The 25,671-nt window shown below is 53.3% G+C and overlaps 2 protein-coding genes across 5 annotated transcripts in view; both read right to left on the bottom strand.

Moving 5' to 3' along the window:
- Positions 1-24,080, bottom strand: LOC140903579 (protein phosphatase 1 regulatory subunit 3C-B). 3 transcript variants are annotated; one of them, XM_073325088.2, is made up of 3 exons: positions 4,113-4,210; positions 2,359-3,252; positions 1-239 (listed from the first exon to the last, which is right to left on the bottom strand). In XM_073325088.2, the coding sequence occupies exons 1-3, from the start codon at positions 4,124-4,126 to the stop codon at positions 236-238; spliced, it is 912 nt and encodes a 303-aa protein (XP_073181189.2). In that variant the 5' UTR covers positions 4,127-4,210; the 3' UTR covers positions 1-235. The 3 variants fall into 3 exon arrangements, with proteins under 3 accessions (XP_073181189.2, XP_073181191.2, XP_073181190.2); XM_073325090.2 differs by lacking the exons at positions 1-239; positions 4,113-4,210 and adding an exon at positions 24,003-24,080 and having other exon boundaries at positions 1,146-3,252; XM_073325089.2 differs by lacking the exons at positions 1-239; positions 4,113-4,210 and adding an exon at positions 21,641-21,729 and having other exon boundaries at positions 1,146-3,252.
- The window catches only part of GINS4 (GINS complex subunit 4), an 8,073-nt gene continuing 4,483 nt past the window's right edge, over positions 22,082-25,671 (bottom strand). For both annotated transcript variants that reach the window (XM_078850662.1, XM_073325091.1), the window contains 5 exons: positions 25,460-25,573; positions 24,878-24,975; positions 24,003-24,091; positions 23,407-23,497; positions 22,082-22,185 (listed from right to left, as the gene is read on the bottom strand). In XM_078850662.1, coding sequence (XP_078706788.1) covers positions 22,089-22,185; positions 23,407-23,497; positions 24,003-24,091; positions 24,878-24,975; positions 25,460-25,573 — 489 coding nt within the window. In that variant the 3' untranslated portion in view covers positions 22,082-22,088. The remainder of the gene's footprint in view (positions 22,186-23,406; positions 23,498-24,002; positions 24,092-24,877; positions 24,976-25,459; positions 25,574-25,671) is intronic.

The following is a 25,671-nucleotide window of genomic DNA, read 5'->3' on the forward strand; positions in this document are numbered from 1 at the left end:
ACTTACCGAGGCCCAGGGTGAGTTATGTGCTGGTGCTGCAGGGTGCTCACTGGGCCACAGTCCAACCAAAGAGGCTTTTGCTGTAATGGACTCAGGAATTAGGAGCTATAGATATCACTGCTATGTCACCTTCCAATCCCAGCTGCCTGCTAATCGCTGGCAAAGGATGCAGGAGCTAACGGGCTTTCAGTTCCATGACGCAAGCCCCTGAAATCCTGTCTCCTTGGGCAGCTTACTACCTAAAGGTGAGAAGCAGAGAAGGGCATAAGAAAAAGGGACCCTGAACAGACACACATCCCACAAGAGGGGCAAGAGACCCTGGGGCTGCAGCAGCAGCCAGGCAATACAGGAAAGCCAGGGAGAAGAGGCTTCTGGGACACCCCTAGACTCTTTCACACCATTGAAGTTCCTGGCACGTGGCGATGGGGGGAAACTCCAGGAGGCAGTGTGGGTTTGGCATTTCTTCCCACCGCCCTAGGACAAGGGAGAGAGAGGTTTTGGTCACAGTTCCTCGTGCCTCAAAGCACTCAGCCCTGAGCAGAGTGGTGGAGGCAGGGCAGAGAAAGATTCAAAGCTCTTGCTGAGCTTCCCTTGGAGGTTCCTGCTGGACTACAGCCTGTGCAGTGACCAGAGGCTCCCAGCAGGAGGTGCACTTGGAGGGATGAGGAGGAAGGTGTTGCCATTTCTCTGGCTTGCAAAATTGCTCCTTCCCTTGGTGAAATGGGATGAGCTCTGTTCAGGGGAGGGATAGGAAACCTAAGACAGGCTTGTGCCTATCATCCACCTACACTGGCAAGGCAACTCTCCCCAGCAGTAATCCAGCTTGGGGACAACACAATCCATACAGCCAGGGGGTCTGTAACTGAAGTGAGCTGTAGCTCACGAAAGCTCATGCTCAAATAAATTGGTTAGTCTCTAAGGTGCCACAAGTCCTCCTTTTCTTTCTACTTCCATGTGATTCATTGAGGGGGATGGGCTACCTTACCAATACCAGGGAGATCACATCTCCCCATCCTGTGTTTGATGGGGGGGGTAGGGGGAGGTTTTCAGCCCATTATTGGGGCAGTGGGTGCTAGACCTATTCTTTGTGCAGGAAATCATCAGCATTTGGCTGTTTAGGCTGCAGTCACAAGAAAACGGCAGGGTTCTCAGTATACAGAGACTTTATTAAGGTTCTGAATCTATTCACAACAGCTAAAACCGGAAGGTTTCCCAGTGGCCCAGGCCCAAGATCGCAGCAGCAGCCAGCCCAGATAAGCACTGACAGCCAGTCCAGCTCAGCCTGTGCCCTGCACGGACTGCGGAGACACAGTGTCACTCAGAGTGAGCCAGGCTACACCTGCACTTTGCACACTGTCACTGCACCGATTTACCGCCCTCCTGGAGGGCGGCCAATGACACCAGACGCAGGTGAGCGTGGTCCCCTACGGAGGCGTGACACGAACTGACGCAGCGACCAATGTGCTGTGTCACTAGCGGCCACAGCAAAAGCCAGCCGAGCCCAGGCCAGCCTTCCTCCCACAGCAGCAGGTCCTGAAGGAGCACATCCCAATGAGCTGCTCACCACCATGCCAGGCCACCCGCAGTCTGTCATCTTCAATGTGAAGAACCTGCCAGCCACCCCCACTGGGGTAAATGAGACAGAAGCCCTAACAGCCAGGCCGGTGCCTTGTCCCGCAGCCCCTTGCCATTGAGAGGATTTAAAGTGACAGCCACTGGTTCCCTTCAGGGGGGATGTAGGCATAGCTCACGGTATGGATGCTGGCCATTGGGTGCCGCAGACATTCATACCATTATCTGCAGCACAGGCCTGGATGCCTATTTGTCCCAAATGCCTGGCAACTACAAGGCACTTAGGCAGCCTCTCCCATTCCTGTTTCTGTGCCCACTGGGTCTGCCGTTCTGACCTGCACCCCCACCGAGTCCAAAGACCCTTGGTTGCTAGGCTGGCTGGGCAGTTTTTATTGGGGCTTGGTAACTCAGTCCTTTGACCCGCCAGCAGCTTTGCTGGCCTCTGCAAACAAGCCAAGGTCTGGCCTAGCCCTTCCCCAGCTACTTTCACAAATGAGGAGACAGCAGCGGGAGATGCCCCCCGCACAATCCCTGCCCAGCGTCCCTGGCACAGTCTCTGCTAGTGATGTGTTCTGCGCTAAGAACCCACACCCAGGATTCAAGCTGAGCTACGGCCTCCAGCTTCTATGGCAGGTCCTGGTGCTGAAGCAGCGTCCACGAAGACCAGAGGGGACACAGACAAGCTAGTGACATAGCGAGCAGTGTCTTCCGCAGCGGGACCCCCGCAAGGCATTGCCTCTGCTGGAGCGGAGCATTTGTACCCACACTTAGAACTCTCATTCCTACCAGTATGGACCATGGTTCTCCAAACGCCTCCAGGTCTGCCAGTGAGAGAGGACCAGCGCCGCTGCCTTGGAGGGGCCCAGGTGCTCCCCAGCCACGCTGGAGCCCCTTGCCAGCTGGGAGAAGGTGCTGGGAGGGGACGAGGAACTCATGTGGCGCACCTTGTAGTTGTTCCCATTGTTGTTGTCCCAGTAGGTTTTCTGCCCACACTGAAAGGAAACACAGAACTCGATGGCTCCGTGGAGGCTGGACGCTTTGGGCAGGGTGATGCTGAAGGAGAACACGTCTGCATCAGTGGGGCCGTATGTGCTGTGCATATATTGGCAGCAGACATCCCGGAAACTCCTCCAGGAGTCAAAGGTGATGCGGACATGCACCTTCTTCTCATACCCGATGTTCCTGACCTTGATGGTCCCCGACAGGGACCGCTCCTGGATCAGACAGTTCTCCAGGCAGATCAGGTTGGTGTGCAGCCGGCTGCGGAAAGCCATGTAGTCGGCAGAGGGCTGTGGGAAGTCCAGTGTGTACTTCTTTGTCTCTATGTGGGGGTCTCGCAGCTTGGGCCTGAGGCAGGTCAGGTCGGACAGGGCTTGCTGCAGGTCGCACAGGTCCTCCTCGATCTTGGAGAAGAAGCGGACCGCTGTCAAGGAAAGCCCCTTCATGTCAGCAAACACCACCCTCTTCTTCTTGCTCCGGCTGCCCTTGGTGCTGTCCCGCTGCTCCAGCTCTGCACTGGGCTTCTGGTTCAGGCAGGAGCGGAGGGGTTTGCACCCCCGGCCACCCCGCAGCTCCTCATAGGAGTTCAGCAGCTTGCAGATGGGAGGAGAGTGGGTCAGGCAGAGCCGCATGGCAAAATCCACAGGCATGGCTGGGGGTGTGCTGAACACCTGGAACAGTCTGGAAAGAAGCACAGACATGGGGTTAGAGGTGTAGCCTGGGGGCAGGAGAGCCGAGAACAGCAGGAGATATCTAGCAGGGCCAGGGGACATTGCAATCAGAGTGAGAAGAGCTCAATTAATCCCTAGCAACAACCCCCCCAGAACCTCCCAGACCCACTCACCACAGATCACCAGCAACCCCACTGCCAGAGGCCTGCAACCAATGAATTTAGGGCTGCTTCCTTCCACCCTGCTGGTCAACCCCCAAACTCCTGCACACTAACCACCCACCAGCCCCACATACCCCACCAGAGACCAGAAGCCACTTTGCCTGAGAAAGCAACCAACATCCACCCTCCAATCCACCGCCAGTACCCCCCAGCCCATCTTCTCCCCACTGTTCCCCTTCACCCCCCCGACAAGCCCCCCTCGGCCCCACCGTGACCAGCCCCCCTCGGCCCCCCCGATCAGCCCCCCTCGGCCCCCCCTTCGCCCCACCGTGACCAGCCCTCCTCTGCCCCCCGACCAGCCCCCCCTTCGCCCCACCGTGACCAGCCCTCCTCTGCCCCCCGACCAGCCCCCCCTCGGCCCCCCCTCCGCCCCACCGTGACCAGCCCCCCTTCGCACCACTGCACCCCAACCAGCCCCCCTGCTACCCCACTTCTCCCCTACGCCCCCCCCGCCCCGCCCTCCTTCGCCCCCAGACCAGCCCCCGCGTTCCCCTTCGCCCCCCCGCAACACTGGGCCAGACACCAAATGTGAACAATCGGGACGGGGTGGGGGGCAATAGGAGCCGATACACGGCAAAGACCCCAAAATGGGGACACCTGGTCCCCCCGCCCAGCCCCGCGCACCCTCCGGCCTCCCGCTCGCACTCACTCGCTGCAGCTCATGGCTCCGCTCCTCGCCTCACTGCCACACCTGGGCGCCACGGGCGGCCGGTACACCCCCGCGCCGGCCAATCAGCGTGCGGGACACGCCCCCTCGGGCTAGAGCGACCAATGGGAGCCGAGACTGCCGCGGCAGCCCCGCCCTGGGAGCCCGGCCCCCGCGGGGCGTGCGGGGCGCTGCGGTGGTCGGGCGCGGGCTGTGCGGCGCCCGGGGGGCTGCGGGTTCAGGGCCGGGCTCCCGGGGTGGCAGCGCGGCGGCTCCCGCCCCAAACCCCGCAGCCCGGGACACGTGCGGGGCGCTGCGGGTTCAGGGCCGGGCTGCCGGGGTGGCAGCGCGGCGGCTCCCGCCCCAAACCCCGCAGCCCGGGACACGTGTGGGGCCCGGAGCAGCTGGGATGGGGGAAGGGGCCCCGCCACTTCCCTTCGGGGAACGGGCCGTTGCTCAACCCCTTTCCGGGAGCAGACCTGCTGCGGAGCACTCTCCCCGCCCGCCCGCGGCTCGGCCTGGCCCGGCCCAGGGCTCAGGAGCAGCTCACTGCCCGATTAGCATCAGCTCTGGCCGGGGGCTAATGGCTAATCCTCCCCTGCTGAACCAGCCGCCAACACCAGCCCTGAGACACCGCTTCTAAATCCACCCGCCGGGCTTAAAACCAGCCCCGCAATGCGCTCTGTGGCCAGCCAGACCTAGCAGCCGCGCCCTGGGGTGCCAGGGATTGCCAGGAACAGCCGGGGAAGGCGGAAATCTGCTGAGCGCGGACATCTGGGTCCGGCATAAGGGTACCGCACCTCAGTGCAGGGGCTAGTCCAGTGGTTCTCAAACTTATGTACTGGTGACCCCTTTCGCACTCAGAGGCTTGCTACATGACCCCCTCCCCCCCAAATTAAAAACACGTTTTTATATACTTAACACTATTATAAATGCCGGAGGCAAGGCGGGGTTTGGGGTGGAGGCTGACATCTCGCAACCCCCCATGTAATAACCTTGCCACCCCCTGAGGGGTCCCAACCCCCAGTTTGAGAGCCCCGGTCTAGTCTCGCTGCTAGTGAAGTTCCTGATTATTGCAGTGTATCACCACAGGCCACAGAGGGCCCCATGAAGATCAGGACTCTTGTACTAACATGCTAACATGACCCTCAGCATTGTAATAGTAGAGCACCCTGCCATCAGGACTGGCTTTATCCACACAATGCCTGGGTGAGATGGGAAAGTGTCCTCATGTCACAGAGGGGGAACCCAGATACAGAGAGATGAAAGGAGTTGTCCAAGGTCACAGTGTCAGAGCCAGGCACTGACCCAAGATCTCCCTTTTGCTTGACAAACTTCCCAAAGTTGCTGCTTTCCAGTCTCCAGCTGCGGATGTGTGTTTGTGAACAAGGACAGGCTAGCAGATGGACAGAACTCCCAGTCTGTTCCTAGTTGAGATGCTATGTGGGGAAAAAGAAAAGGAGTACTTGTGGCACCTTAGAGACTAACCAATTTATTAGAGCATAAGCTTTCATGAGCTACAGCTCACTTCATCGGATGCATACCGTGGAAACTGCAGAAGACATTATATACACAGAGACCATGAAACAATACCTCCTCCCACCCCACTCTCCTGCTGGTAATAGCTTATCTAAAGTGATCATCAAGTTGGGCCATTTCCAGCACAAATCCAGGTTTTCTCACATGCCGCCCCCCCCCCCCAACTCACTCTCCTGCTGGCAATACCCATCCAAAGTGACCACTCTCTTTATTTATTGTTTCATGGTCTCTGTGTATATAATGTCTTCTGCAGTTTCCATGGTATGCATCCGATGAAGTGAGCTGTAGCTCACGAAAGCTCATGCTCAAATAAATTGGTTAGTCTCTAAGGTGCCACAAGTACTCCTTTTCTTTTTGCGAATACAGACTAACAGGGCTGTTACTCTGAAACATGTGGGGAAAGCAGAGGGAGAGAGGCCAAACCAGGGTTTGGGATTTAGATAGCCCACGTGCACAGGGCAGTTCTCACCTCATTGACCAGGGGGAAGGAGAGAAAAGTTCACAGCTTTGCAGGGCTGAGTTAACAGGACACCGGCCCATGGGTGGCTCTGAAAAAGCTAAAAAATGAGTTTCACATCATCACAGTTTTCTTTTTAAATTACAACCCTCAGTAATGGCCATGGAAAGACCTAACTCAGAATCCAAGGGCAAGGTAGGGGCCACGGTTTCTCAAGGTCTCTCTGGCTAGTAGAGATGAATAAAAATGGCTCACTCTGAGCTCCCCCCTCTAGTTCTCCAGTGGCTAAACACAGAGGTTTAATCCCAGAGTCTATGGCCTGCCTACCGGCTGCAACCGGAATGGTTTGTCCCGGGTTTCCTGCAGTTGCAGAGAAACACACCCTATCCTGAGCAGATGAAGAGTCCTGGAATGGGAGAGCCCGTATTAGACTGTCCAGTAAAAATGATCAATATAGCATGTCTGGAAATAACATTCAGGTCCACCTTTCCTGGTCAGCCCTCGGAAGGCTTGCTGGTAGAAAATGCCAGCACTTGAATCAGTTCACCCGTTCCCTGCCCCCCTGCTAATCTCTCTCAAGCTGCCTAGCCACTTCCGTTAAGCATAACTGATTCCACCTGCTGACAGCACAGATCTTCATCAGCCACTGTCACAGCTCATCCACTGTATGCATCCGATGAAGTGAGCTGTAGCTCATGAAAGCTTGTGCTCAAATAAATTTGTTAGTCTCTAAGGTGCCACAAGTACTCCTTTTCTTTTTGCAGATACAGACTAACACGGCTGCTATTCTGAAACTCATCTATTGTGTTTTTTACGTGGCTGCCCATCACCATGGTATCTGAGAGCCTTCCAGTAAATGTAAACAGAAATCCCGCTCTCTGCCTGGCAGCAGAAGCAAACTTAGAGCTAGCTAGGGGTGGGGCGGGGATTTTATTATTATTATGTAAAGTGCTACAATGCTGTGGGGTTTGAGAGGGACCTTTGAACTAGAGGCCAGAAACCAGAGGATCATGCAACCATCCTGCCTGATGTAGACAGATAGCAGTTGCTGCAGACATCTCCTTCCTGAGGCTTCCTACCCCCGGCCTGGGGGGATGCACACAGTCTGGAGGAACAGTAAGAGCAGGTGACATTTGCTTTTGGCTGGCATTTTACTGCAGGTCAAAGGGAGGAGCTGTCATTTCAGGGACATTATCACCAGTGGACTGCACCTTCCCAGAAGTTACTCACTTGTGTGGCCTCTGGAGAGGCACCACAGATGACAAGTTCTGATTTGGGTCAAGGAGTCGGTAAATCTTCCGAACTGGGACTAGCCTGAGATCCCAGGCAGCTAGAGAGCTGTCTCTTTCTGAACTGCAGCGGCAGCAGGGCAGCAGAGGTAGACCAGTCTCAGGAGAGGGGAAAGAAAACCTTTCTGGTTGTCATTGCGCCCCCAGGACAACATGGGGCCGAAAGGCCCCTTGTTGCCCCCCGTCAATCTCTCCTTTGCAGGGATGCCTACCAAAAAACCTGACAACGGGTACGCAGCTGGTGTGCTGGACTGTTGCTTTTCGTGCTGACACACAAGGTGGGGGAGGTAATATTTTTTTATTGGTCCAACGTCTGTTGGTGAGAAAGAGAAGTTTACACAGAGCTCTTCTTCAGCTCCATGCAGCTCAAAGGCTTCTCTCTCTTACTAACAGAGGTTGGTCCAATAAAAGATATTACCTCCCCCACCTTGTCTCTCTAATGTCCTGGGACCAAGACGGCTACAATTGCACTGCTCTTCATGCTGAAGTTTTATCTCACCTTGTGCTCCTCTTTTTTGTTGGATCCCCTTGTTTTTTTATTTATACAACAGATGCAGGCTCTTTGGGACTGTTACGGGTCTGTACAGCACCTAGGACTGTGGGGTCCTGGTCCATGACTAAGGCTCCCTAGGTGCCAAAATACAAATAATTAATAACCTGGCAGCCACTTCTCTGCACTAGCGCACCGCTCCAGGTGCTTCTCTACACCAGCACACTGCTGCCAACTCAGGAGTTTAATCACTAGTCTCGCATTACTTGGTGTTTCTTTAAAGTCCCAGCTGCTGGAGTCACGGGAGAATCTCAGTGGTGGTGGGGTGGCTATGATGGTGGAGAAATTTTCCTTGAAGCCTGAGTCTCCAGTGCCAGCACCTAGGGCCATCATTTACGCCTGTGCAACATTTCACACCCATCTCACTCAGGTGAGAATGACAATGCAATGGGGCCAGAGCTGGAGCATCAGGCTGTAAGTTAGGGGCTTTGGCAGGATCTAGCAAGAAGGCGCCAACCTTCCTGCCTCTGTAGCGGCACGTAGTCAGGGAAGAAAGTAGGGCTCCTTGGTGTAGAGTACAGAGCCTCAAAATGCTCATACTCCTGGGGCCAGCAGGCAAGACTCAGGCCAGGTGAACACTAGTGGCTTTTGCCAGCACAGTGATGTCAGGTACAAACTGCACCTCATCACACCCTATTAACAGCTATGCCAGCCATAGGTGCTGATTTCCCCTCTTTCCCCTGGGTGCTTGACCCTCCCCACCTCTGCTCCCAGCTCCACCCCTTCCATGAAGCTCCTGTGCCCATTCCTACCCCTTCCCTCAAAGTCTCCACCCCCTCCCTGCCCCAGCTCTGCACCCCCGAGCGTGCCATGTTCCCGTTCCTCCCACCCCTTCCCAGAGCATGCTAACACTGACGAACAGCTGTTTGACAGCAACCGGCCAGGAAGTGCTGGGAAGTAGGTGGAGGAGCAGGGATGTGGCACGCTCGGGGGGAAGGAGGTCAGGCATGGGAGGAGGGGAGCTTGGCTGCCAGTGGATGCACAGCACCCACTAATTTTTCCCCATGGGTGCTCCAGCCCCAGAGCACCCATGGAGTCGGTGCCTGTGATGACAGCAACAGGTTACAGCATAGACCTGGCCTCGCAGTCTGCTGCTCTGAGAAAGAAGCAATATGGACACAGCTGTGTGCACCTAGACCCTTTTATACATGGCTAAAAACCACCAACAGCCAGCCAAGGGCGCAGGAGCTGAGATGGGCAGCACTGCCCTCTGTGCACCCAGCCCACATTACACTCCACAAGGCCTCAGGGTGTGGGGAGCGCAAGGCCCTGCAGTGAGGGTGGGAAGGGTCTATGGGCAGGAGCTAGTCACGCTGCCCTCCACTGCCGGCCGCAGAGGGAGAGAGTCATTGGGACATCGCAGCTGCAGAGAATGGGGCAGCAGCCAGGGAAGAGTTGCTCCGCTGAGTACCCAGAGCTCTGAGCCCTGCCAGCCGCAGCCTCTGCGAGCACCTGGGGTTTACTCATTACTCTGAAACCTGTCATTAGACATTGCCTCCCAGGGTCTTGCAGAGTTCAGGGCTTTCCTGCAGCTATGGGTAAACAAAGGAAAAGAGAATGATAATGGTGGGTCAGGACCAGTGGGCTAGGAAAGGTGCACACATGATGTGCTCCCCAGTAATCACGCAGACCCCCCCCAGGGAGAAAGAGCTCCACAGCGTCCTTGACTGATAACAGGGATCCAGTTACACCTCTCCATGTACTAGCAGCATGCCCAAGGCTTCTGGTACAGGGCAGTGCCTGGCCTTTCCAAGCGCTGTGCCCGGGCACTGCCCAAACACTTGGGCTGTTCCTTGCAGAGACTTGTTCTCCCGAACAGGCCTGTCCTCCATCAGCCCAAGCAGGCTGCTGGCAGAGCAGGATCAGGGTGCCCAGCTAGCTGTGGGGGACGTGGGTCCCAAAGCCCGAGAACTCAGGCCCATGTGGCAGTTGTACTGAGGGACTCTAACATTAGCAGCAGAGACAGGTTTCAGAGGAGCAGCCGTGTTAGTCTGTATCCACAAAAAGACCAGGAGCACTTGTGGTACCACAGGTACTCCCGGTCTATTAGCAGCAATGCTCGCTCCTCCCGGGACCTTCTGAGGCCAACTCCCACGAGGCCTGAGCAGCTGCTGGCCGTGGCCGTGCTGCTTCCTGCAGCTAAGGCTGGCCTATGGGTGAGGAGCCAGACACCCCCAGGAGAAGGAGCCGCAGCCAAAGCCCCAGACATGCAGCCCTGAGTCACAGCTCCCGGGAGCAGGACAGCAGGCTCCTTCTCAGAAGCCAAGAGGAACCTCTCTCAGACATTTCCCCCACACATCTCAGCGCACAAGGAAAGAATTCAGGGCCCACCTCTGAGCAAAAAGGACATGCCCAGGATACCCAGAGGACGATATGGACCGCAGCACCACGCACATAGGTATAATGTGTAATGTGCCGCGGGGGCTAGGGTGATGGGGAAGGAGCAGCACTGGCCTCCAGCATACCCTGCCCTGCCCACAGGAGCTTACACGCTAGTCAGAACACCACCACTCGGGACATCTGGTCTGACTCGAGTGCAGAGCCCTTCCCAGCCAAGAAGCCCAAGTTCACACCCTACCCAGAACTGCAGCGGTATGCAGCAGGGGTTGTGGCTGTCAGCAGCTGGGCTTCGGCAAAGGCGCTAGTGCAAGGTGAGACTCCAATGGCAGGTTTCCCCAGAATGCCTGTCATTCTGCTCCTGGGACTGGGAAGGGGCTCATGCGAGTAACACCCTGGAGGTGTGTGGCCTGTCTAAAGGCTGTGGTGTGTTCGTGCGCTGGATGGAGTTCAGTGCTTGCACGTCTGCACACGTAGCTCCCACTCCACCACACGTCTGTCTGTTACTTTTTGGCAGTGACTAAGCCAATAGTTTAGGTCAGCAGATTGCTTTCTCCAAATCACCCTTTCATCACATCCCCTGTGGCTCTCACTTCCTGCCCCTTGATTTAGAGACAAGCAGCTCACCGTCATTGGGTATTTCTCCAGCAATGCGAGTACCACCCCCCCACCCTCCGCTGCCCACTTCCTGCGGGGAAGGGATCTGACTCAAACTGGAGGCTGCGGAAATCAACGTCCTACTGGTGCCTCTCTCACCCTCCTCCTACTCTGGGCCATGAACTCATCATACAGACAAACCAGAGAGCTTGAGCCACCTTGAGCGGCAGGAGTAAGGTTTGAGAGCCCTAGTCCCTGCAGCAGGGCTTACCGTACCTGGGATGCTTATTTTCAGACCCTGCTTTCGCCTCCAGCGCTCAGCCTAACATAAGAACGGCCATACTGGCTCAGACCAAAGGACATCTAGCCAGTAGCCGGTCTTCCAACAGCGGCCAATGCCAGGTGCTTCAGAGGGAATGAACAGAACAGGGAATCATCAAGTGATCCATCCCCTGTCACCCATTCCCAGCTTCTGGCAAACAGAAGCTAGGGACACCATCCCTGCCCATCCTGGCTGATAAGTTCATGGAGGATAAGTCCATCAATGGTTATCTAGTTCTTTTTTGAACGCTGGTATAGTCTTGGCCTTCACAACATCCTCTGGCAAAGAGTTCCACAGACTGACTGCATTGTGTGATGAAATATTTCCTTTTGTTTTAAACCTGCTGCCTATGAATTGGGTGACCCCGAGTTCTTGTGTTATGAGGAGTAAAAAGAAAAGGAGTACTTGTGGCACCTTAGAGACTAACCAATTTATTTGAGCATAAGCTTTCGTGAGCTACAGCAGGGCATGTACCTAGGTCAAGGGTGGGCAAATGTTTTGGCCCAAGGTCCACATCTGGGAATAGAAATTGTATGGCAGGCCATGAAAGCTCACAAAATTGGGGTTGGGGTGCAGGCTCTGGGGTGGGTGGGGCCAGAAAGGAGGACTTCAGGTGTGGGAGGGGGCTCTGGGCTGGTGTGGGGGTGGTGGGGGTGCAGGGAGGGGCTAGTTCTCCGGCTGGGAATGAGGAGTTTGGAGTGCAGGAGGGTGCTCCGGGCTGGGACCGAGAGGTTCAGAGGGAGGGAGGGGGCTCAAGGCTGGGGGGTTTGGGTGTGGGAGGAGGCTCGGGGTGCAGGCTCCAGCTGGTGCTTACCTCAAGCAGCTCCAGGAAGCAGTGGCATGTCCCTTCTCCAGCTCCTTTGCAGAGGCATGGCCAGGCGCTCTGCTTTGCATAGAAGCTGGAGGGGGGCCATGCCACTGCTTCCGGGAGCCGCGTGGAGCGGCCCCCAACCCTGCTCCCCGGCTGGAGTGCCGGAGCAGGGCAAGCCCCCGAGGGAGCTCAAGGGCAGGATTCAGCCCAGTCTGTAGTTTGCCCACCCCTGGCCTAGGTTCTTTTGAAAAATCCCAGTAGGTGCCTCTCTCCATCTTCAAATCTGGCCCCAGGTGCTGGCTCTCAGCACCCTACTCCGACCACTCAGTCATAGAATCATAGAATACCAGGGTTGGAAGGGACCTCAGGAGGTCATCTAGTCCAAACCCCTGCTCAAAGCAGGACCAATCCCCAATTTCTTCCCCAGATCCCTAAATGGGCCCCTCAAGGATTGAACTCACAACCCTGGGTTTAGCAGGCCAATGTTCAAACTGCTGAGCTATCCCCCCCACTGTCCTCTGCCTGTAGCAGCGCTGTCCTGGGGTGATCATGGAGCATTCATGCGTGAAGGAGGGTGTTTTTGTGACACAAAGATAGTGCTGCATTTCCAAAGGCAGAAAGGGCTGAGGGCAGCAAGCTCCAGAAGTGCCCCGATGGAAAGATCCAGCTTCTCTCTCCTGCATGGGACAGCAGGGATGACTTCCCTCTGCTCTCCCCTCCCAGCTCAGACTTTGCAACTCTAAAGCAGCTGCCCAGATAACTACTGTACTTAATTAAACCCAATAGGGTGAAGGAGAAAGGGGTCCAGTGAACACGTGCTACAGAGAGAAACTCAAGCAAGTCTCTCCCACAGTATCTGTTTCTCCAGTGGAAACTCAACAGCGATTTGTCTGGGAGCTGCAGAGCCCAGGAGAGGATTTTCATAAGGGCTGTCTGTGGGGGCAGGGCATAGACCAGATCCCTGTGTGGGAACTGTAACCATCAGCCTTTGGTGCCACTTCTTTAGGATTAAACCCAACTTCCTCTTCATGTTTGTGCCTAATGAATCTTCTTTACATAAATGGATTCATTAGGGATGTTCTAAACCACAGCACACGCCAAGCCGCTCACCCCATGCTGTACTGCACACATGCCATCCCCATGCCTCCTGCTGCCCAAGGGAGCTAGGCTGCTCCCTCACATCCCCTGAGAGCACATGCAGGGGAGGCCAGGCCCTTTGAGGACTGCAGGCCTGTGCCCTTGGATACACCCAACAGACCCAGGCAGGGGGCACAGAGCCCTAGAAGTTACTGAGGTGGCTCCCGCTTACACAGAAGAGGCATGTGGGAACCAGCAAGGAAGGAGGAGCTTTTCTTCTCTATCCAACAAGGACAAAGGAATGAAGTGCCTGACCCAACGGTCCCTCCAGCCCCATACTCCAACTCCAGCAATGGTCAGACCAGCTATTCCAGAGGAAGACACAAAAATCCTGCCATGGGCTGGGGTAGCATAACATCTTCCTAGGAGAATTTCTTCCTAGCCACGGCAGGTAGCTTACGTGTACTGAAGTATGTGGCTTTAGATTCCTTCCACATCATGTTAGCTGTCGCTATTCTTATTTTTCACCTTATTTGAATCCTACTAAGCTCTTTGCTTCAGCAACACCTTGTGGCAGGGAGTCTCACAGGTCACACAGCAGGTAAAGCAATATTTCCTTTTACTAGCTTTAAATTAGTTGCCTTTTAATTTCATTGGGTGATCCTTTGCTTTGATTTAGATCTCCAGATAGCATGAGAAAGGGCATATACAGTAGGAAAACTTCCCTAGCCTTCACTATAGGGTTCACCATTTCATACACATTCATCATGCCATCCCCTATTATCTCCTCGCTGACCTAAGCAGTCCCAGGCCTTGTCTGAAGTGTTCCGAGGTTGCTACGTGTTTTCATTGCCCTTCTCTCAACTCTTCCCATTTCTGCTGTACCCTTTTTCCTGAGATGCGGAGAGAAGACCTGAAGCAACATCATTCAGTGCATTTCTGAAAGGCACGCTCTTGTTTAAGTCCTCAGGTTGGGGACTGAGATATGGATGCTGTTATGGCTGTAATCTACGCTAAGTTGGAAGGAGCTAGTGGCATTAACCGTGAACAGCTGTTTGGTACCTGAAGGAAGCAGGGGCTCTTGATCTAGATCCTTGGAGCAGATAGTCACAGCCCAGACGGTACTGTTGGCTTGTCTCAGCGGAGAGGCCAGGGACTGCAGGGGCCTTGCAGATGGAGCTCTTCTCTCATGTCTAGGGTATGTCTATGCTAGAAGAGTTAATACCTGTAGTTAGGTAGCACCAGCTCAGCTGCATTGGTGTTAACCTCCTGGTGCAGACAGGGCTCGGGCATTTCCCCACCATGGCAAGAAAATCTGCTCAGAGCAGGGCTAGACACAGTGGTAGAGATCCTTGTGTCCCATCCACACTAGTATTTACATGGTAACTAGCACTGGGGGTGCTGAACCAATGCTAGCAAAAGCAGCAGCCTCAGTGCAGAGACCCTCGGTGCTAGCTGACAAGGTGCCTGCAGTCACTGCCCTGTCTACAATGCTGCTAGCAACAGAGAAGCTGAACTTAACAAGGCCTGTGGGGTACGGAATCTTAAATTACCTCGCGTAGATCTGACCACTGTGTCTAACCTCACACAGCACATTCCTGCAACCTTTGTGCACTGGAGTGAGGGATCAGGAAAGCAGACTTTGACTCCCTGAGGGAACGGATGGCCAGGATCCCCTGGGGGACTAACTTGAAGGGGAAAAAGAAAAGGAGTACTTGTGGCACCTTAGAGACTAACCAATTTATTTGAGCATGAGCTTTCGTGAGCTACAGCTCACTTCATCAGATGTTTACCGTGGAAACTGCAGCAGACTAAAGTCTGCTGCAGTTTCCACGGTAAACATCTGATGAAGTGAGCTGTAGCTCACGAAAGCTCATGCTCAAATAAATTGGTTAGTCTCTAAGGTGCCACAAGTACTCCTTTTCTTTTTGCGAATACAGACTAACACGGCTGTTCCTCTGAAACCTGTCTTGAAGGGGAAAGGAGTCCAGGAGAGCTGGCTGTATTTCAAGGAATCCCTGTTGAGGTTACAGGGACAAACCATCCCGCTGAGTCGAAAGAATAGTAAATATGGCAGGCGACCAGCTTGGCTTAATGGTGAAATCCTAGCGGATCTTAAACATAAAAAAGAAGCTTACAAGAAGTGGAAGGTTGGACTTATGACCAGGGAAGAGTATAAAAATATTGCTCGGGCATGTAGGAATGATATCAGGAGGGCCAAATCGCACCTGGAGCTGCAGCTAGCCAGAGATGTCAAGAATAACAAGAAGGGTTTCTTCGGGTATGTTGGCAACAAGAAGAAAGCCAAGGAATGTGTGGGCCCCTTACTGAATGAGGGAGGCAACCTAGTGACAGAGGATGTGGAAAAAGCTAATGTACTCAATGCTTTTTTTGCCTCTGTTTTCACTAACAAGGTCAGCTCCCAGACTGCTGCGCTGGGCATCACAAAATGGGGAAGAGATGGCCAGCCCTCTGTGGAGATAGAGGTGGTTAGGGACTATTTAGAAAAGCTGGACGTGCACAAGTCCATGGGGCCGGACGAGTTGCATCCGAGAGTGCTGAAGGAATTGGCGGCTGTGATTGCAGAGCCATTGGCCATTATCTTTGAAAACTCGTGGCGAACCAGGGAAGTCCCGGATGACTGGAAAAAGGCTAATGTAATGCCAATCTTTAAAAAAGGGAAGAAGGAGGATCCTGGGAACTACAGGCCAGTCAGCCTCACCTCAGTCCCTGGAAAAATCATGGAGCAGGTCCTCAAAGAATCAATCCTGAAGCACTTGCATGAGAGGAAAGTGATCAGGAACAGCCAGCATGGATTCACCAAGGGAAGGTCATGTCTGACTAATCTAATCGCCTTTTATGATGAGATTACTGGTTCTGTGGATGAAGGGAAAGCAGTGGATGTATTGTTTCTAGACTTTAGCAAAGCTTTTGACACGGTCTCCCACAGTACTCTTGTCAGCAAGTTAAGGAAGTATGGGCTGGATGAATGCACTATAAGGTGGGTAGAAAGCTGGCTAGATTGTCGGGCTCAACGGGTAGTGATCAATGGCTCCATGTCTAGTTGGCAGCCGGTGTCAAGTGGAGTGCCCCAAGGGTCGGTCCTGGGGCCGGTTTTGTTCAATATCTTCATAAATGATCTGGAGGATGGTGTGGATTGCACTCTCAGCAAATTTGCGGATGATACTAAACTGGGAGGCGTGGTAGATACGCTGGAGGGGAGGGATAGGATACAGAAGGACCTAGACAAATTGGAGGATTGGGCCAAAAGAAATCTGATGAGGTTCAATAAGGATAAGTGCAGGGTCCTGCACTTAGGACGGAAGAACCCACTGCACAGCTACAGACTAGGGACCGAATGGCTAGGCAGCAGTTCTGCGGAAAAGGACCTAGGGGTGACAGTGGACGAGAAGCTGGATATGAGTCAGCAGTGTGCCCTTGTTGCCAAGAAGGCCAATGGCATTTTGGGATGTATACGTAGGGGCATAGCGAGCAGATCGAGGGACGTGATCGTTCCCCTCTATTCGACATTGGCGAGGCCTCATCTGGAGTACTGTGTCCAGCTTTGGGCCCCACACTTCAAGAAGGATGTGGATAAATTGGAGAGAGTCCAGCGAAGGGCAACAAAAATGATTAGGGGACTGGAACACATGAGTTATGAGGAGAGGCTGAGGGAGCTGGGATTGTTTAGCCTGCAGAAGAGAAGAATGAGGGGGGATTTGATAGCTGCTTTCAACTACCTGAAAGGGGGTTCCAAAGAGGATGGCTCTAGACTGTTCTCAATGGTAGCAGATGACAGAACGAGGAGTAATGGTCTCAAGTTGCAGTGGGGGAGGTTTAGATTGGATATTAGGAAAAACTTTTTCACTAAGAGGGTGGTGAAACACTGAAATGCGTTACCTAGGGAGGTGGTAGAATCTCCTTCCTTAGAGGTTTTTAAGGTCAGGCTTGACAAAGCCCTGGCTGGGATGATTTAACTGGGAATTGGTCCTGCTTCGAGCAGGGGGTTGGACTAGATGACCTTCTGGGGTCCCTTCCAACCCTGATATTCTATGATTCTATGATCAGTATGGATCATCTGCTCCCGTTGGATACCATGAACAGGTTCCCTCCAGGGCCATCTCCCACTTGGGAAACCATACAATCATCAAAACACTGGGCGAGAAGTGCTCTGGAGAGGTCATCAAGTTCACTTCCCTGCACCAAGGCAAGACCGAGTAAACCTAGATCCCAAGAGGGGTTTGTCCAACCTGTTCCTAAAATCCTCCAATCACGGGGATTCTGCCACCTCCTTTGGGAGCCCGGTCCACAGCTTAACTACCCTGAGCGTTAGAAAGTTTTTCCTGCTACCTAACCACAGTCTCCTTTGCTGCAGATCAAGCCCATCACTTCTTGTCCGACCTTCAAGACAAGGCCTTCAAGTCTCCAGTGGCCATGGAGAACAATCGATCCTTGTCCTCTTTCCAACAGCCCGGAACAGGCCTGAAGCCTCATCAGGGCCCTGCTCGGTGGTCTTTTCTCACAACTACACGTGCCCAGGTTTTAATCTTTCCTCACAGGTTGGGTGTTTTGATGAGCCTTTTATGATTTTTGTTGCTCTTCCAATTTATTCACATCTTTTTTACTGTGGTACCCAGAATTGGGCACAGAACTCCAGGTGAGGCCTCTCCAGCACTGAGTGGACTCGGACAGTTAACTCCCATGTCTTACCTATGACAGTCCTGTTAATACAGCCTGGAATGAGATTCGCCGTTTTTGCAACTGCATCACACCATTAACTCCTATTCAATTTGTGATCCCCCAAAGCCTGCAGATCCTTTTCAGCAGAACGAACACCTAGCAAGTTCGTCCCCATTTCGTAGTTGTGCATTTGATTTTTTCTTCTTAAGTGTGGTACTTTGCACTTGTCTTTTTGAATTTCATCTTGTTGAAATGTCAAGGTTGTTCTGAATTTGAACCTTGTCCTCTGAAGTGCCTGCAAGCCCTTCCAGATTGGTCATCTGCAAATTTTATAAGCATGCACTCCACTCCATTATCCAAGTCATGAATGAAAATACTGAGTAGTACTAGACCAGGACTGACTCCTGCAGGACCCCACTAGATACCCCTCCCAGTTTGACAGCCAATCATTGATAACTACTCTTTGAGCATGATCTTTCAATCAGTTGTGCATCCGCCTTACAGTAATTTAATCTAGACTGTATTTCCCTAGTTTGCTTATGAGAATGCTATGTGGAACTGTGTCAAAAATCAAGATATATCACATCTCTCGCCCCCCACCATCCACTAGATCAGTAACCCCAACGAAGAAGGAAATGAGGTTGGTTTGACATGATTTGTTCTTGACAAATCCACGCTGGCTATTCCTTATAAGGCTATTATTCTCCAGGTGCTGTGTAAACTCCTGTTAGAGACAGGAAGGAGTGGGGAAAGGGAAGGGCTGGAGAAAGGAGAACCAGAAAAGGGGATTTGGTCTCATTCCCTGGCGGGACTCTATTGCAGAATTGCTCTGGGAAAGCCACTCCCTGCAGACAGGCGCTGCCCAGAGCACCAGTCACTGCAGGCACAAATCCCAGTTAACAGGAAGGCCACAGGGACTCCCTCGAGCCACTTAGAAATTCCTCCCAAAGCCCTCCTGACCTTCACTCACCAGCTGATTAGACAAGGCCCTCTCTGTGCACGTACAAGGGGTGGCAGGGAGTGGGGAGATAATGTATTTGCATTAGAGTTCATTGGCTGAACCCACTGGAGTGGCCTTGGGTTTGGGGATTAGCTGTGCACCTCCCCCTCCTCTCCCTGAAGCCAATCAGTACAGACAAAGCTAAGAGAAGGCCCCTGACCCCCATGCTGGGCACTTCTAGAAGCAAAGCAAAGCCATACAGGATTTCAAGAGGTAAAAGGCCAGCCACCAAATCCGCTGCGCATCTGTATTTGCTCTGGCAGTGGTACAGCACATGGTCCCTGCAGGCAGGGAGACAAAGCCGTGGGTAGCTGTGCCATGAGCGTCACCGGGGCCAGGCTCTCAGACACTGAAACCTGCAGAAGCCACTGAGGACTGAGGTTCTGGCACAAACACTCACTGCACGCCACGGCCATGGGGCCCACACCTCCGGCCTGCACAGCTGGTGTCTTCGCTGCAGCATCTGACGTGTAGACAAGCCTGTAGCCACAGGAATCACTACACTGTAATTGTGGCCACTCCACACTGGGAGCTGTGCGCGCTGCTTTACCTAGATGGCACAGCTTGGTCACCACGCGGAGGGACACCGGAGCACAAGTGTCAGCTACCCATGCTTCCTTAGTGCACCCCAATTTAATCGACCCAGCGGTCCAAGTGACGATTCAACCCTTCAAGTCAAACTCTTTTGACTTGCCTACAGCCAAGTTGCTGGTCCAGTACAAGGAATGGTCAGGAAAGTGGACTTTTGCAGTCTATGATGATTATCCCATCCCCATGCTGTTGGGGGAAGACTTGGCCAATCATGTGACATGAGCCAAGAGGGTGGGAATGGTCACCCGCAGCCAGGCTAAGGAAGCTGTCACACCTAGCTCTGTTCCAGAAACTTCTACCAGGACCCGGTCAGAGGTGAGGGAACCGGACCCCTTGCCAACATCTGCAACAGCAGTAGGGGATCCAGTCCCAGAGACCCAGACAGAGCCAGTCTCAGAACCGGAACCGGCAGAACAACCAGCACCAGACCCATTGCCAGCACTGAATTCAGTACTTGCAACCCCAACACCAAAGGGCCCCACCGAAACTGCACCAGCAGCAGCCGATAACCCAACACAAGAGGCTCAGCCGGAGCCTGAACCCCAACATAGTGCATCAGCGGAGAGCGGTTCACAGTCAATGGAAACAGCCCCATCACCTGCATCGCTTCCAGAGGGACCAAGCCCAGGTCCACAGTCCAATGAGGAACTGATGTCTCCAGAATCAAGGGAACAGTTCCAGACCGAACAGGAAGCAGATGAAAGCCTCCAGAGAGCTTGGACGGTGGCACGGAGCAACCCACCGCCTCTCAGCTCTTCTCATCGATCCAGGTTTGTTGTAGAAAGAGGACTTTTATACAAGGAAACTCTTTCTGGTGGACACCAGGAAGACTGGCATCCTCAGAGACAGCTGGTAGTTCCAACTAAAGGGTAAAGCTATTAAGCTTAGCCCAAAGTAAAACTATTTCCCCATGTTTATTTCCACCCCCTACTGTTCCTCACATGTTCTTGTCAACTGCTGGAAATGGCCCACCTTGATTATCACTACAAAAGGTCCCCCGCCCCACCTCTCCTGCTGGTAACAGCTCACCTTACCTGATCACTCTTTTTATAGTGTGTATGGTAACACCCACTGTTTCATGTTCTCTGTGTATATAAAATCTCCCCACTGTATTTTCCACGGTATGCATCCAATGAAGTGAGCTGTAGCTCACGAAAGCTTATGCTCAAATAAATTGTTTAGTCTCTAAGGTGCCACAAGTCCTCCTTTTCTTTTTGCAGCTTGTACAGATACCCTGCCTGTCCCCAGGGGAGGAGCCTTCCCAGGGTGCTGGGAGCAATCTCCAGTCCAACACCCAGGCCATTCAGCACCCCATTGACCTAATGAGGTACTAATGGCAAAGCTTCCTTTCCCCATTAATACCATCAAGCTGGCAATCAAGGAAACAAGCCAGCAGCCCTTTCACACTGTGCTGAGGTAACCTGGTATTTAGCACATTCAGAACATTAAGCTATTGTTCCTCCCCGCTCCTCCCCCACACAGAAGGGTCTGCCCAGCACTCTCTCCACTTCTAGCTCCCGGTCACTCCCACCTCTAGTATTTGCAATGGAGAATCTGTGCACTGTGCTTTTTGGCTGAATGGATCACCTGGCAAAGGGCAGTGCTTAAAGTGGAGGTGGGCAGGTCACAAGAGGGTCACAGACTTGGCAACCAACATCCCATCAAGCCAGGATGCCAGTCTTTCTAAAGCTGTGGGTCCCAGAGTTTGACACCGACCACCCGGTTTTGTTGGACCACGGTAAGCACTGGTGCCCCTGTGCTTTACACCCAAGAGGAGGCACAGACCTGGAAACTGGAATGCTCACTGGGGGAAGGCTGAGCGGCCCATGCCCAGGCCATGCTGGATGCCGTCTGGAACACAGGCTGCTGGCTTTCTGGAAGAGCCACAGATTGTTTAATTGGTGCCACGAATACAACAAAGTGAATCAGAATTGCTGTCAGGGACGCAGAAGCCACCTTCTCCTCATTGATAGCTAGAGCCAGAGATACCCCACTGGTTTATTTGTGCTCTCTAGGGCCGATCATTGTACTCGCCATCCCCGGGCCTGTAAGAACTCCACAGCTCCTGCAGGTTCCAAACATGGCCAGCCCCACCCCAGGCCATTCAGGGCTGATACCTGCTGCAAACCCACACAAGCACTCATCCATTGCCTAATCCCCTCCCCACACTACATTTAAGCATCTCTCCTAATTTAGCTGCACAGGAGACTTGGACAGGATCTTGGGCAGTGGTGCCCTTTTAGGCACACATGGAGATTTTGCTGTTGTCTTTATAACGTACCTCGCTCACACTGGCACATCCTCCTCCAGCAGTCACTAACTCATTCTAGGGGGTTCTTGCCAGCCAGCTGAAATATCCGGAGTATAAGCAGGGCAATGGTGCCACCTGCTGGCTCCACAACAGAGCAGTAGCTTTGCAGAGGCTGCAGCTGGATAGAAGACCAGGCTCAGCTTTCTTTCAGCGGCAGTGTCCTCATTCCCCACACAGGGACACTTGCTGATGGCACCTTTACCTGGCTGTTTGTCTTCCTGTCCTCAGGCTACAGCAAAACTGAGCTGCTGGGCCCCCAGGCTGGGCCGGGGGCAGGATGAGTATTTGCAACTGTCCACAACTGTTGTGTCCCCATGTGCTGACTGGCACAACGATGCTCTCAGGTTGTCTTGTGCATGGCACTTGCCCTCCCAGACTGCAGGGCCTCCTGCCTGGCCCCTTTAAGTCTTGTGATGTTTCAAATTAGCTGAACTGCTCCTGAGGCCACCAGGGGGGCAATGGTTTTGTATCTGATCAGGTGCTGTGATCCTTCCTCCAGGTCAATCACATATTCTCTGAAGGGGAAAGAGAGATCGGTTCAGATGGAAGGGTGGCAGCAAGCTCAGAACGAGAGGAGAGAGGTGCTGCATTCTCCTGAGGCTCCTGCTTGCTTTTCAGGGTTGCAGTGTTGGATCATATAAAAGAAGTTCTGTATTAAAATCACAAATGAGTTTGATTCCCCATAGTTTAAATTCCAGGGTATTACTAATTAAGAGGTCTCTTGGTTTTTGGTACTGTTTCTCTCCCTCTCTGTGTGAAACTTGCAAGCTGCTAATTCTAAGACAGAGTCTGTTCTCAAAGCAATTCTTTGTAACAACTACTCACACAGAGAGAGACTCAAAGCAATACTCTGTAACAACAGCACCCAGAGGCTCCCCGCCCTTGTGTTGTATTCGTCTCGCTCTGTTAACAATTGTGATTAAAATAGAGATAGAGGATGTATGTGGATGGATGCTTGGTGTGGATAATAACTGAATGATCAGGGAGGTGCCAGCCTAAGAATCCAGTGTCCATCGGCTGAAGAAGGCGTTAAGTGGAAATAACCAAAGGACCCCCGGAGGGCAGACTGGGATCCACCCAACAGCCTCAAGAATGGGAGAACCAAAGAACAAGATAACATCTGGCCGCACGGAGCCGTCAGGAATGTGCCATCTGCTGATTGATTCAGGAACAGCATGATGAAGCAATTCCCATAGACTGGCATAGGAAGAAATTCCTATAAAAATGGACTCTAGAAAGTGAGACCTTTGGGGTCTGATTCTGCAAACCAACTTCCAGGAGCATCAGATGAGCATCTGACAAGGCCCTGCTCCCTCCTCATGTCCAGGCCTCCTGGCCAGTGGCTTGGCATGAGCAACTCTAAGGCTGGTAACTATGATAACAACCTTGCAGAACCTGTGTGTGTGTGTATGAATGAATGTGTGAATAAATATGAAACTGAATAGAATGTTATAGCTATAATTAGCTGCTTACTATGATTCTTTCTGTATTCACAATAAATGTGGCATTTTGCCTTTTCCCCTTTAATAAGCTCCTGCTAGTTTTTATTTTATTGGTATAACAGCCGCAGCAAAGTGACCGGATTAGGCAAGGAGGAGGGGTGCTGCTCCATCCAGCCCACCCACCCACAGCTACACAGGCAACTCGCAGAGACGGGAAGCTGAGCAGAATACAGTCGGGATGGCATTTCTAAGGCATGTGCGTATCAGTGCACAGCAAAGCAATAGGCCACCTACCTCTGCTCATCAGTCTCTGGCTCCACCAATATGTTTTCCTGCCTCTCCTGCACCCTCAGGAATACAAAGGAGTCCAGGTTGGGTTTGGGAACTGCAAGGAAAGCGACACACTCAGCCCTGATCCCGGGCTCACGTGACTGAGACCAGGGCACTTTGTGCTGCACGAACCACTCCTGGGAACAGTCTCTGCTCCTCTGCAGGACCTTCACGTGGAGCTGGGATGCTCATGAGGACACAGTGCAATGCTGGTCACTAGCCCCACAGGCGACCGGCCAGTCCCATATGCACCAGCCAACACATACTTGAGACGGCAGGAGAGTCAGAACACAGAGACCAGTGTGAATAGCCTGGTGACCCCCCTGTCTCTCCCCAGAGGGCGATTCTAGGAGAGGGCAGTGCAAACATATCCAGACCACCTTCTAAAGGGCCAGCAATGTGGAGAGGGCTATGCTCAGACACCTGCCTCTTCCAAGCACTCGCCGGAGCTCTAGCGCTTACACTGCTTGCTCTCTAGGACTTCAGATTACTCCAGGGCTCGTCCCCAGACAGCCACTGCTAGAATCCTGTTGCCTGTACTGCAGCCGGGCTTCTCTTACCCAGTCTCAGGAGATCCACTTTCTGCAGGTTGGGAGGCATGTGTTTCAGGGCCACATTTTTCAGGTAGGTTTCTGTGTTCGCCATGTACCTGAAACAAACAGCCCTTACTGTCAGTCAGATCACGGCAAAAGCTGGTGGGCCAAAATGGACTCCAGGTACCAGCGAGACATGCTGAACCCGCAAGCACGGCGGGAAGACAGCAGCAAGCGGCTGGGTCTGGAGGGGCAGAAGCTGAAATGAAGACTTCTCTGCTCCAGCAAAACAGCGCATGCAAATCCTTCAGCGCCCAAGGGCACAGCTTATCTCCATGGGAAGGTGACACAAAAGGCAGTGAGGGCTCTTCCCACTGGCAGGACTCGGGCAGCAGAGGGAACTTTTCTGGCATAGTTTAGTGGGTGGCTGAAGTGAGACTGCCCCTAGATACCTCGTTGGCCAATGGCCTGCCACAATCTGCCAGCAGAAGGCTGCCTGGAGACAGGAGAGGAAGCTGTGCAGCAGGACGAGGCTCCCGTCATGAATCTGGCATGCACACGGAAGGAGGCAAGCGGGCAGACACTAAGACTGATGAAGGCTGAGCGGGAATCTTTTTTCAACGCCTTCCCAGACTGTCAGGAGCGCTCAGGGCCAAGCCTCTAGCTTCACTGCAGGCCCAAGAGAGAGCGAGGGACTCGTTAGCTGGTCACTAGGGAACAAGGTTTTTCCAACCAAGCTGCCACAGCCAAGTTTGCCAAGGGAGGATCTACAGCATGTGAAGCGGAGGCTCAAAGGGAGAGCCAGAGTGCATACAACCCCAGTTCTGGCCTGGACTTAGTCTGCGCAGTAGAACAAGACCTGGCTCACCCCACTGCCCAGCCCTCCTTCCATACCTACTCACTCTTTAGCAAAGGCAAACTCCTCTGGAGAGAGGATGGAAGGCTCTCCTTCCACTCGGGACTTCTCCTTCTCCAGGATATGGGGGAAAAACTTCTCAATCTGCCAGGGGAAGAAAAACCCCAAAGAAGAGTCAGCTGTGATCGAAACAGAGAGCTCCATCATAGGCAGCTCCCAGCATTCTCCCTTCTATAGCCAGAGGGAATCTGTCACTGCAGATTGGTGAGGTGCAGAGGTGGCACATCTGCCCTGGGATTAGTTCCGGACCCACGCAGGGCTGTCTGCGCCTGAGAGGCGGGATGGCAATGGAGTTTCCAGGAGGAAGATTGCACTGTGCTGACCCTCCATAGGGTAATAAACAGGCTCACCACAGCACTGTGACACCCAGAACAAGGTGCTGCGCTTGACAGCAATGAGGAGTGGATTCCCCAGGTGAACCTTATGGTCACTCTAACCAAACACGTCAAGGGCCCATGACTCAGAGCCCCGGACCAAAGCAATATGCTTTTGGTGTGGCCAGAACGGCATGCCTCCAGCCACTCTCCTAAGAGTCACCTTGCCATGGCACAGAATAGCAGGGTGTTACCTTCACAAGCCTGCAGCGCAAGTAGCTGCTGAGGACATAGCGGATCCTCTCAATCTCCATGCGGTGGATGCTGACCTTCAGGTCTCCGTGCTTGGCTCGTTTCAGATTTGACTCCTGCAAAGGGGCACATGGGGGGAATATCAGACTGTTCAAACACTCAATAGCTAAAGACACAGAGAGGCCAATGTCCTCAGACTGAGCCCCGGGAAAGA

Source organism: Lepidochelys kempii, chromosome 26 (assembly GCF_965140285.1).
Source record: "Lepidochelys kempii isolate rLepKem1 chromosome 26, rLepKem1.hap1, whole genome shotgun sequence".
NCBI classification, from domain to species: Eukaryota; Metazoa; Chordata; order Testudines; family Cheloniidae; genus Lepidochelys; species Lepidochelys kempii.